Source organism: Drosophila ananassae, chromosome 2R (genome assembly GCF_017639315.1).
Source record: "Drosophila ananassae strain 14024-0371.13 chromosome 2R, ASM1763931v2, whole genome shotgun sequence".
Lineage (NCBI taxonomy): Eukaryota > Metazoa > Arthropoda > Insecta > Diptera > Drosophilidae > Drosophila > Drosophila ananassae.
The window spans coordinates 16,503,604-16,515,729 of record NC_057928.1 but is presented as its reverse complement, the minus strand read 5'-3'; the positions used below and the strand labels follow the sequence as shown (position 1 = coordinate 16,515,729).

The window sequence follows — 12,126 nt, the reverse complement described above, 5'->3', positions numbered from 1 at the left end:
TTGGGCCGATGCTAATGATAATACCCGAAGGTAAAAATAGTTCCCCTCCGGCTGGTGACACTTGTGCGCTCTCGCACTAATTTGCTTTATGATAGCAATGAAATATCAGCATCGTATATATAGATATGCCCATAAACTTTTAAGTATACATATCTTTTGGAGGAACGGAAAATCTGTGAGTTTCCCTTTCGAGAAAAGTTGGAATCTCTTCGGCTCCTCAGTCTTTCTTTGGCCTTCGTCGGAAACGGTGCGTTCTTTAAAATAAAAAAAAATATTCAAATTTTTCCTTCCATATTGTGTGAAAAAATATATTAGTTAATATATGTACAAAAGAATGATATTTTTTAAATTCAAAAGTGTATAAAGGATTTTCCCTCTTCTCGTGAACTGCAATTGTTGAAAGTGTTTGGATTTTGTGTTAAACTGTCCCTTTATTTCCAACTTATGCCTTTAAATATATAAGTAAAAAGTGTTGAACATGTGCTATTTATAAAGCCGCCTTAATCTTAATGCTCCTCTATATATCTTTACATATACACCTCTTGTCCCATAAATATGCTGAAAACCAACTAACGAAACGAAAAACGTGAAATTTTATTAATGTGCCATCTTATTTATAAAATTTTAACCAAAGAAGTCAGCCGAACAGTGAGTGGAAGGTGTGAGTCTTCGCTATAAGGACTGCAGAATGTTGTGGGCGGCGAAATATGTTTTATGCGCTCTGACATGCGTTGCATTTGCTGCAGGTAAGTGTGGGCGGCAGGTTCCGACTATGTCTATAGAATCTTTATTTTCCAAACGGAAGGGAATTGAAATTTATGGGATAACTTTAGTCAGAAATTTTGGATATTGAAAGGCTATGAACAACTGTGGATTTTAGAGAGATTTAGTTTTGGTTAGTAAAATAGTATATGATATCATGTGATTTTTAGAAAGAAATTTCAAACTATACCAAAATTATAACTCAAATTAAAAAAATATATATTATTTAGTAGAAAATAGGAATAAAAATAAATAGAAATACTTTTAGGACTTCCAAAAACCACCATCTTCTTTATAAGAAAATTGAAGATATGTAGATGAAACATCTAAAATAGTTTACCTTCCATAAGTAAATTGGCAGGATTACTACTATTTGTATAAATTATTTTGATAAAATTTTCATAATCTTGTATAATGTCTTAAATTTTGTTCTATCTCATAAAACGTTGAATCTGTGACCATAATAACCCCAAAATGATATCACAAAAACCATTATCCCTGAAAGCTAATGAACCATCTACATATCGCTTTATGACATGTGTCACAAAAATAAAAAAATTCGTATGGTATAGATGAGTCAGGACTAGCATGGGGCTTCCATTCAACCAAATAAATATGGTTCACCAAATTACCGGCCGGCGTTTAAAACAAGAAACATAAAAACCGATCGTAAATCAATCTAAGGAAAATCCAAAAATGAGAAATGAAATATCAGAGAAGACACGAGGGAGCAGCTAGATGGCAATGAAAAGTCTTTTGGCAAAGATTCAACTGATTGATTCATTTTCTTTTATGGATTTCCCTCTAAGTAGCCGAGTGTTTCGGATAGTTTTTGAGTGATTTTCGTTTTTTTATATGTCTGACAATGAGTGCGAACAGCTGTTGGCGGTATTAGCCGACAAATGATTTTATGGTCACTTAGGATTAGTTTAGAGGGTCTCCGACAGTAAAGCATACTAAAGTTTTAATTTAATAGATATTTATTTAATGGCGAGGGCTCAAAAATCCTCAAAAAGAAGACAGACCTTAAGAAATTTATTTATTTCTGTTTTATGATAATGGAGTTTGGATGTTCAAATTAAGATGTTTTGTATAAAATTTTTAATAACTCTAGAAAAAGCCTTAACAAAATTTCGATTGAATAAGTTTTAATTATAAGCTTAAACAAGATTCTTAATTGAAACTAAAAATTAGAAAGTATTTGGCATACTTTTGGGCAGCTACAAAATATATATCTCAATTTATTTTTATTAAAGCTATTCCCCGAAATGAGCGCCGAAGGCGGATACTGGAGATTGTTGAGGAGAAAAATGTGCCCACCGGTCTGGTCGCCTCCCTTGACATGAGCTGTGCGGAGCACAAGATCATGCCCCCGCAGATCAGTCACGGACGCGTAGTTAACTTTGAGAGGCGCCGCAACGGCGAGAAGGTCTTCCTGGTGGCGTACTACTCCTGCAATTCCAACTACCAGTTCGAGAAGGTCGATGACACAATGATGTTCTGTTCACACGGGAACTGGGTGGGCAACATACCCACCTGTCTGCCCCTGGTGGACTATACTGGTGACTTGGGCGAGGGCGACGGTGAGGGCGATGATGATGGCGAGTTCGAAGAGTACGATGTTGTGGAAAACAACGAAGATAACGAGCCTGAAGACTATGAGGATGAGGCGTTACCGGTCTTAAGTGAGAATGAGCCTCCTCTGCCACCACCACCACCGGTCACGGATGAAACTAGCTCCTCTGCTGGAAACCCCAAGCCTGAACCAGAAATTGTAATCCAAATCGGTGAGAGCGGTATGTCCGAACCTGATGCTGAAGTTCTAGGATCCAAAGTTGAATCAATCGACGAGTCTGAAGTCCTTACCCACCAGGAATCGGAGGTTAAATCTGTCCAAAAAAATGCCGAGCAAGAGGACCCGATTCCGGAAACAACCTCTCAGAAAGTTGATGAGAAACCCAGCAAGGATCCCTATGAACCCACTTTATTGGGCCATGATTGTGGTCAGGATAACGCCGGTTGTGCGCAAATCTGTAAGAAGTTGCTCTATCCAGATGAAAACGAACCCGTGTACAAGTGCGACTGCAAGGAGGGCTACACCTTGGATCTCAACGACTATACCAGTTGTCTTGGTAAGTGATTCTGATATTTATTTATAGTTATAATTATTAAATAATTATGTATTTAGATATTGACGAGTGCCAGGAATCGAATGGCGGCTGCTCGGAAATCTGCAATAACCTGCCAGGAGGCTTCGAATGCGCCTGCCAAGCCGGCTATCAACTAGATCCTTCAACAGGAAACACATGCGTGGGTAGGTTTCTTTCCGAGATTACTATTTATGAGGGAATGTGTGTATATTTGTTATGTTTCCCAATTCAGATATTGATGAATGTGCCAATCCCGGACTGTCATCGGACTGTGAGTCTGGCTGTGAAAACCTGCCTGGATCCTATCGCTGTGTGGTGCCATTGGTGACCAAATCCGAAGCCAAAGAAGAAGCTGACCAGGAAGCTACGAAAGAAGCCCCGGGAGAAGTGAAGAAACCGGAAGAGCCGAAGGAAGAAGTTGAGGAAGTATCCGTAGTGGTGCAGACATCGGAGAATCCTCCTGTGAAGCCGACCTGTAACCCAGGCTTTGAACTATCCGCCGATGGCAGTGAGTGTCTGGATATCGATGAGTGTCAAAGAGATGATGTGTCCTGCCAGCACAAGTGCGAAAATACGATTGGCTCCTTCACGTGCTACTGCCTCGAAGGCTTCCATCTTCTCGAGGACCAACTGAGCTGTGCCCTGGATGGCTGTGCCGATCTGGACAATCCCCACTTGAACCGCACCAGGTGCGCCCATGTGTGCGAGGATATCCGGGAGGGTGGCTACCAGTGCAAGTGTCCCAAGGGCTACTACCTTGGCGCTGATCAGCATTCGTGTGAGGTCGCGGAAACCGCTTGCTCCCAGCAGCAGGGGCACGAGAAGTGTGCTCCCGGAACCTGTTTGTCCAGCGAGGATAATACCAGCTTCGTTTGCGAGTGCCCGGTGGGTTACCGGAACGATGAGGACAACCAGGGCTGCCAGGACATCGATGAGTGCGCGGAGGAGTCGCACCTGTGCAGCCACAATTGCCAGAACACGCCCGGTGGCTATGAGTGTGTGTGTCCCGAAGGACTCAACCTGGTCGAGCAGTATACCTGCGTGGCCGAGGATCGCTGCGAGGTAAACAACAACGGCTGTGAACAGATCTGCCTGACTGCCCGTGGCGGAGCCTGTTCCTGCAGCGAAGGATTCCGCCTGAGCTCCGATGGCAAGAGCTGTCTGGACATCGACGAGTGCCAGGTGAAGAACGGTGGCTGCCAGCAGGTGTGCCGCAATCTTCCAGGTTCGTATGGGTGTGTCTGTGCTCCGGGCTATGAGCTCCTGAAACTAGACGGCTTGCGTGGCTATTGCTTTGACATCGACGAGTGCTCCAGGGGCATTCATACTTGCGAGGAAGACCTGCTTTGCGAGAACCTCAATGGTTCGTACACCTGCCTCTGCCCGCCGGGATATGCTTTGGGCCTGGACAATCACATTGACATCCAATCACAATCACCTAACAACACATCCTCACAAGAATCACTTTCATTCGATCGCTCCTGCTTGGACATTGATGAATGTTCCTTGGCCAATGGCAACTGCTCCCATTTCTGTCAAAATCAGCCCGGTGGCTTTCAGTGCCTCTGTCCTCTGGGCTATGTGCTGTCCGCCGATATGCGCACTTGCCAGGATATCGACGAGTGCCTGGACAACAATGGCCAGTGTACGCAGCTTTGCTTGAATCAACCCGGTGGCTTCGCCTGCTCCTGCCAGTCGGGCTATGAACTGAGCCCCGATGGCTTCGGCTGCTCCGACATCGATGAGTGTTCCCAGAACTATGGAAACTGTAGCGACATCTGCATCAATCTTCTAGGTACTCATGCCTGCGCCTGTGATCGTGGCTACGAGCTGTCTAAGGACGGAAAGTCCTGCCAAGATGTTGACGAGTGCGCCGGCCTGCTCTCGGGTGGCTGCACTCATGAGTGCATCAACAAGGAGGGTTCCTTCGAGTGTGGCTGTCCTGTGGGCTATAATCTCGACGACGACGGACGCAGCTGCCGTCCTGCCTTGGTGGGCTGTCCTCCGGGCAGTAAGAGGACCTCTTCCGGCTGTGAACCCATTGACTGTGAGCCAGGCTTCATCCTGGGAACGGACGACAGGTGCGAGGACATCGACGAGTGCCAGGCGAAGAATGGTGGCTGCTCACATCGCTGCGAAAACAGCGAAGGATCTTTTAAGTGCAGCTGTCTGCCAGGATTCGAACTGGACGAAGATCAAAGGACCTGCCAGGATGTGGACGAGTGTGCCACGGACAAAAACAGCTGCCAGGCCGGAAAATGTGTCAACGAAATTGGCGGCTTCCGTTGCGAATTCCCGTCCATCATCGATATACCAGAAGTGCCAGTCGCGCCAAAGGAACCAAAAACTCCCACAATGCCTTCGCTGCCAGAGTGGCCAACATACCCAGATACTCAGATTTCGAATGAAATCCCTAAGGAGCCCAAGTTTCCCTCCTTCCCGGCTCTGCCAAAGTATCCTGTCGAAGCACCTAAATTCCCCTCCTTTAACATTCTTCCAAAATCGAATCCTACACTCCCCAAGTTCCCTGAGGCTCCCAAGAATCCATGGATTAACCAGTTCCAGCCTAGGGATCTCTGTCCAGAGTTCCAAGCTCCACCAAACAGTAGGGCCCGGTGCAACAAGTATCGCCAGAAGAAGAAGCAATTCTACAACAGCCGCTGCCGGATAACTTGTAATTCTGGCTACGTCCTCCAGGGTCCAGAGCTGAGAACCTGCGGAGCTTCTGGTATTTGGGATGGTCCGGAAACCAAGTGTGTGGGTATGTATTGAGTTGCTAACCCTTGAATCCCACTAACTCGTAGTTTTTATTGTCAGCTCTGAATCAGTCGCCTCTTCAAACTAATGGACTCTGCGGCGCCTTGAAACCAGCTCTAAATGGAGTCATCTCTCCGGCCAGTTGCACCCAAGGATCTTCCCAACAAGGTGACGTTTGCACTTTGCAGTGCAATCCTGGATTCTATCCCACTGGATCCGGAATGTCCGTCTGCTCGATGTTTGGTGGTTGGACCTTTGGTGAGGATCTGAACTGCCAGTCGGACCCCTTTGGCACCACTTTCATGGGCAATCGGTTATCCTGGATGCCTTCTGGCAGCCTTCCTGCTCAGTCCCTTCCGAAACTCGCACCCGTTCGAACTCAAGTTCAAAGGGCAAGACCGTACATTAAGTGCCCAGAAGATGTGGTTATTCTTTTGCATGCTGGCGAACAAAAGGCTCACGTGACTCTGCAGAGCCCGGCAACAAATGTGGATAAGCGTTATTTGCAGGCCCAGCCTTCTTGGGCTGGGAGGCTGGAAGGACATCTGCCAGCCGGAATTCACAAGGCCCGCTTCAGGGTTCAGGATCCAAAGACCAAGCTATCAGCTAGTTGTGAGACAATTATCACCGTAAAGGCAGCTTCCAGGCCAGTCTCGAATCCCTTCAGCTTCTCCTCGGGACGTCTGGAATTTCCACGATCATCGTTTTCTGAACCTGTTCCCTTGTCCACATTTTCCTCCTTTCCCACATTTCCCACAAGGAGTTCTGCCTCCTTTCCCAAATTTGATTTCCCAGCACCGGCTCCCAAGCCAGTGTCTTTTCCCGAATTTTCCACACATAGTTCCCTCCGAAAACTGGAGCTTCCCAGTCTCTCCGACACCGCTCCTCAACAATCCGCCAAGCTGGTGGTCAGTCAGACTCCACTTCGAGAGAGTACTCGGATAGACTTGGGTTCGGACACCACAAACTTCTGTCCTCCATCGATCGAGGTCACTTTAAAGGAGCACCAGAATCTGCGGTCCGTGATTTGGGAAGAGCCCCGCTTTAATGGCAAACTGCTCAAGATCTACAAGTCTCATGTAAGCTTAAAAAAATGATTAAGAAATTAGTTGATAAATTAATTCCATTTCAGTTTCCTGGTGCCCTGTTTAAATTGGGAGATCATCAGGTTACTTACGAGGCCACCACAACGGATGGAGTCGTCCTAAGCTGCAAATTCCATATTTTTGTTCGGGGTGAGTATGGATTTTTTCTTTTTAAACTCGAAAAGTAGCTATTTTGAATTTTTCTGAAGCTGCCAAGCCCACTCCTCCGCCCGCCAAGCTCGAACTTGATTTCGATTCCGAAGCCAAGTCCAGTTCCGCGCCAGCTGAGTTGCGTCAACTGGAGGACAACGAAACCTATGTCATCTGCCCCGGCAAGGAGCCCGTCCGGGTGACGGCCGAGCAATCCGTAAGTCTGACTGCCCAAGAACTCTTTCAGAAACTAGGTTAAAGCTTTGAGCGTAACTGAAGTAAGCCACCGAAGGTTTCGCCTTAAATATCTATATCTCATACGATTCTATCTGTATTTGATAATGTATCTGTATCTGTATTTGCGTTTTGTAGGCCGACCTGCCCGTGGGCTGTAGTGTGAAGATCGTGCGCCCGCAATCGAGTCCCCAGAGGCAACTGAAACGCGCCAAGCTCACCTCGCTCTGGCGTCCACCGACTATTTTCTAAAAATATGTACCTATATGGTGTTTGTAAACTATATAGCATAATAATCACTATTGAGGCAGTTTAATCTGCCGGCCAGTGAACTATTCGATGCGCAATTTATACAAATATTTTTGTACGACTTTTATATGCATAATTTAAATAAATATTTTTAAAGAATATGAAATTGTGGTTGTAATTTCAAAACAAAATATCAAATACGCAATGTATCCAAACTTTTAGGCTATCAAGTGTGGGAAAAAATAAATTATTGTTTGAGAATCTTTGATATTTAATTCTAAAAAATAATCCTTCTTTTTCCCAGTGTATGTTATCATTTTTTAATAAAAGTGCTACCACTTTTTGTGTCTTATACTCTTGTAAAGTCTTTGTAATATTACATCAGCTTATTTTTGGGTTTTATCAGTTGGCATGCCATAAAACCAAAACAGCTGACCTTTCAACTTCAAAAATTTTGAAAAAAAAAACTTGAAATGCATTCCACAAATAATAAGTCACTAAGAGTTTAGCCAAGTCATTCGAAAATAAAATCCACACAATAGAAGAACCACTTTTTAAACTCCCTATCGGAAGATATATGATTGATCTATGATTGTTGCTGGGAATTAATTTTTGCGAAGTTGAAAATCTTGAAATGCACCCAAAGACAGGTGATTGAACCAGCTGATTAATACTTTAATCAATTTAATTCAATTCCCAGCAATCTAATGTGGACTGTAAGTTGAAAACAACAAAGTAGCGCGTGCCAGGCCCACTTGAAGCTATTTGCTACTGAAATAATTGCCCTGAAATGCCGTTGAACTCGTTTGGTTAGAACCTGATCGTTTTAAAAAAATACAGTTCGGATTATACAATTTTATTTTATTGCAAAAACAAAACGCCCAAAACCTAGCTAAAAAATAATAATGTTTTGTTAATTTGGACCCCAGCAGAGCCCAATAAGCTGATAGTATTTTGAGGAATACAGTTGAACTTCTTTAAATCGGAATGGAATGTTTTTGCGAAAATATTTTTAGTTCATACACAAACCTGTTTTTAAATATATTCTCAAAAATATTATTCCTGCTGTGACTTGCATATTTAGATAGAGGAGTATATTTTTTTAAAGGGGTTTATTATAATACCTATAATATTATATTGGAAGAATAGGAAAAAGAGTAATTGAAAGGTATTTCAAAAAAATGTTTTCTGTAAAAATAGATCATTAAAATAAGTGGAAAAGTTATGTTACTGTGTTACGACTGTATTTTTATTTTATTTAGATGTGATCGGCTAGACGGCGGCATGTGTAATGAGATGGACTCGGATTTTAGGCCCATCGAGACAGGGCACTACGACTACCGATAACCCCTAAGATGCCGCTGAGCTAGTGCTACGATTGAGACCCATGTGGATGCTATTCCAAGATCATTCACTCGCCCGATTGCCCACATTATTATTTACTGGTTTCAGTTCGGTTTTCGTTTTCGTTTTGCCATAGATTGGGGGTCTGGAAAAAAGTCTATTTAAGCGCGTGATTAACCGAGAAATTAAATCAGTTTTAAGTCGTGTGCTGAGCGGAGTGTTTGCCTTCGTAATAAAGTTATTCATTATTGATTCTGTGAGAGTATATTGAAGTGAAAATGTACCAACGACAGGTCTCCTTTGATAAGGTTTGTTTGCTCAACAAGTCCTCGGCGCATAGAAAGTGTACCATCCAAAATAATAACAATAATAAAATTGATACTCTGTGATCTGGAACTGAACTTTTGCTAACCTTGACAGGAGTATCATCGTCAGCAAAAATCATTGACAATAAAAGAATATAATTTTTATTAATAGAGTGAGAAAGCGGATCTATGTATAAGTCATGAAATTGGGTTAATCCGCACATAATCAAAGACAAAGGAGCAGTTTAATCGGTTTTTTTTTATGGGAAATAACAAATTTGTTTATTTATAAGAAACTAGACTGGAAACTTGTCTTCAGAAATCAGCAATATACTGGTTTATCATTAAATTCTATATCAGAAAGTATTTAAGTCTAAAATAAGAGGGGTTTGGGTGGATAAGAATATATATTTTAGGAGTTGAGAGGAATATATAAACATCCATAACCCTTGAAGTCTATTATTTCCATTGTAACCTCAAAAGCAACTCAGTAACCTCAGTTCTCGCAGAAATTTTAAACCAAGTTCTAGGCCAAGCCCTTGGCAATATGTTCTGATTGTCATTGCGGTCAGGCCTACACCTTCGATACGGCCTATACCCCAATGGATAAATTCGATTTCAATGATGCTGAAATACCTTATTAAACGTACTTCGATTTCAGTTCATTGAGGCTTGTGTGGCTTCGTTTAAATAATTTACCCATTTTGGCCCAGGCTAACCTTTGTAATGCGATTCCCATCGGTGATAGGTAAATACCCATCATAGGTATAATTTTCTATTATTACTGTAGTGGAAAATAAATGCTTAATGTTTATTATGATGGGAGGATTGCCTGATTTTAAGGTTCAGATAGGGTCAGCCGAAGCATCAATCAAATAAGGCGGCATATGATGCAAGTGGATTTTTCCGTCTGAAAACAATATTTATATTTGTTTATTTTTCCATTTTTGTAGCCAACTCGCATGGAGGATTCGGCTTACATTGCCGAGGGTGTGGACATTCAGGAGGCGAGGAACACCTGTCTGCTGTTCTCCCCAAAGGACTCGTCGCTGTCCAGCGGAGCTCTGGCCAATATCCTGGCCATTTTCAAGACGCACGACATCAACCTGGTGCACATTGAATCGCGATCCTCGCTTCGTGTTCCCGGCTACGAATTCTTCGTGGAGTGCGACGGCAAGTCTGGGGCCTTGGGCAAGGCTATCGAGGACGTGAAGGAGCAGTGCAGCTACTTCAATATCATTTCGCGGGACTACAAGGACAATGCCACCGCCGTGCCCTGGTTTCCGAGGCGTATCCGTGATCTGGATCGCTTTGCCAATCAGATTCTGAGCTATGGCTCCGAGCTGGACGCCGATCATCCGGGATTCACCGACCAGGAGTACCGCAAGCGCCGCAAATACTTCGCCGACATTGCCTACAACTACAAGCACGGCGAGCCCTTGCCACATGTGGACTACAACAAGGAGGAGATCGAGACATGGGGCATCATCTTCCGGAACCTGACCAAGCTCTACAAGACTCATGCCTGCCGGGAGTACAACCATGTCTTCCCCCTCCTGGTCGACAACTGTGGATTCCGCGAGGATAATATTCCGCAACTGGAGGATGTTTCCAACTTCTTGAGAGGTGGGTTAACATATTGAATAATAGTTTAATGTGATGTGTGATAACTTGTGATACCTTTAAATTGTTGTCTTCAAAGATTGTACTGGTTTTACCCTACGTCCTGTGGCTGGACTTCTTAGCTCTCGGGATTTCCTGGCCGGACTTGCCTTCCGCGTCTTCCACTCCACCCAATACATCCGTCACCCCAGCAAGCCCATGTACACCCCCGAGCCGGATGTCTGCCACGAGCTTTTGGGCCATGTTCCCCTGTTTGCCGATCCGGCTTTTGCCCAGTTCAGTCAGGAGATCGGATTGGCCTCCCTGGGAGCTCCAGACGACTACATTGAAAAGCTGTCCACTGTGAGTTTGTCCTAGAATTTATAAGGATTTAAATACTTACTATCATTCCTATTTTCAGATCTTTTGGTTTACTGTAGAGTACGGTTTGTGCCGCCAGGAGGGTGAACTGAAGGCCTACGGAGCTGGCCTGCTCTCCTCCTACGGAGAGCTGGAGTACTGCCTCACGGACAAGCCCCAGCTGAAGGACTTCGAGCCGGAGGTCACTGGCATCACCAAATACCCGATTACCCAGTTCCAGCCAGTGTACTATGTGGCCGATAGTTTTGAAAGTGCCAAGGAGAAGACTATGTAAGAAAAGATTAGTTATTTTTTTAAACTAAACATTAAATATTAAATATATTTTTTAGTAAATTCGCCAACTCGATTCCCCGTCCCTTCGGTGTCCGATACAATGCCTACACCCAGAGTGTTGAGGTTCTGGACTCCAAGCCGCAGATCTCGAACCTGATGGAGACCATCAACTCCGAGTTCCAGATCCTCCAGAACGCCATTGTCAAGTTGCGAGTTTGAATGATTAACAGCCCATCTATTATATTTTATTCCCCATCCTTATATATTATGTTAAGAATGACTTGAAATAAATAAACAATATGAAAGTTAGTCGTCTTTGTAACTGTTTTCGTTTCTTTTATTACAATTCTGTATTTGGTTTGATAAAGATTTTGATTTGATTAGCTTGCTTGTTTTTTTGAGGGAGTGTGTGTTTTTGGATAGTATTTAGAAACATCTAGTTATGTACAAAATGGTTCTACGCGTTTATTTACATTCTTAAGCAAGTTCTCCCGACTTGTCCTATAGGTATGTACAGAGCTTAACACCTAGCTATAGTTATTAAGGTAGTTTTGTAGTTGAGTTTAAGATATTTTAGTTAATAAGTTTAAAGCATTTGGCTCTTTATCAGCTGAGGATCGAAACATATTCGAATCGAACGAGGGCGCCCCTTCCAACAGCAATATCGTAATACAGGGGTATCTTGGGTAATATCTGGGTATAAAAAAAAAAACAAAACAACCAAACTAGAGATGTGGGACTATGTGGGGAGGGGGCCAGCAGAGAACTTATGGGAATATGCTCACAGCAAAATAAATGTCAGTTGCAATCTCAACCTGAGTTTTGATTTAAACA

General features: G+C 43.4%; 2 protein-coding genes across 4 annotated transcripts; both read left to right on the top strand.

Moving 5' to 3' along the window:
• The first annotated feature begins 157 nt into the window (after window positions 1-157).
• LOC6493196 (latent-transforming growth factor beta-binding protein 1) lies at window positions 158-7,546 on the top strand. Of its 3 annotated transcripts, XM_001957207.4 has the most exons (10): window positions 160-247; window positions 635-746; window positions 2,019-2,894; window positions 2,951-3,076; window positions 3,145-4,137; window positions 4,708-5,673; window positions 5,730-6,748; window positions 6,802-6,904; window positions 6,964-7,121; window positions 7,277-7,546. In XM_001957207.4, exons 2-10 carry the CDS (start codon window positions 689-691, stop codon window positions 7,388-7,390), a joined length of 4,413 nt encoding a protein of 1,470 aa, XP_001957243.2. In that variant the 5' UTR covers window positions 160-247; window positions 635-688; the 3' UTR covers window positions 7,391-7,546. The 3 variants fall into 3 exon arrangements, with proteins under 3 accessions (XP_032310780.1, XP_001957243.2, XP_032310779.1); XM_032454889.2 differs by having other exon boundaries at window positions 158-247; window positions 638-746; window positions 3,145-5,673; XM_032454888.2 differs by having other exon boundaries at window positions 3,145-5,673.
• A 1,319-nt stretch (window positions 7,547-8,865) lies between these two features.
• On the top strand, window positions 8,866-11,601 carry LOC6493197 (protein henna). The gene is made up of 5 exons (XM_001957208.4): window positions 8,866-9,039; window positions 9,990-10,662; window positions 10,739-11,001; window positions 11,060-11,289; window positions 11,349-11,601. The coding sequence occupies exons 1-5, from the start codon at window positions 9,010-9,012 to the stop codon at window positions 11,509-11,511; spliced, it is 1,359 nt and encodes a 452-aa protein (XP_001957244.1). The 5' UTR covers window positions 8,866-9,009; the 3' UTR covers window positions 11,512-11,601.
• The last annotated feature ends 525 nt before the right edge of the window (window positions 11,602-12,126 follow it).

Coding starts and splice junctions, on each gene's coding strand:
- LOC6493196 (XM_032454889.2), top strand. CDS start 689: ATGTTGTGGGCGGCGAAATATGTTTTATGCGCTCTGACATGCGTTGCA. Junction 6,749..6,801: donor TCAAGATCTACAAGTCTCAT/GTAAGCTTAAAA, acceptor ATTCCATTTCAG/TTTCCTGGTGCCCTGTTTAA. Junction 7,122..7,276: donor GGGTGACGGCCGAGCAATCC/GTAAGTCTGACT, acceptor TGCGTTTTGTAG/GCCGACCTGCCCGTGGGCTG.
- LOC6493197 (XM_001957208.4), top strand. CDS start 9,010: ATGTACCAACGACAGGTCTCCTTTGATAAG. Junction 10,663..10,738: donor TGTTTCCAACTTCTTGAGAG/GTGGGTTAACAT, acceptor TTGTCTTCAAAG/ATTGTACTGGTTTTACCCTA. Junction 11,002..11,059: donor ACATTGAAAAGCTGTCCACT/GTGAGTTTGTCC, acceptor TCCTATTTTCAG/ATCTTTTGGTTTACTGTAGA.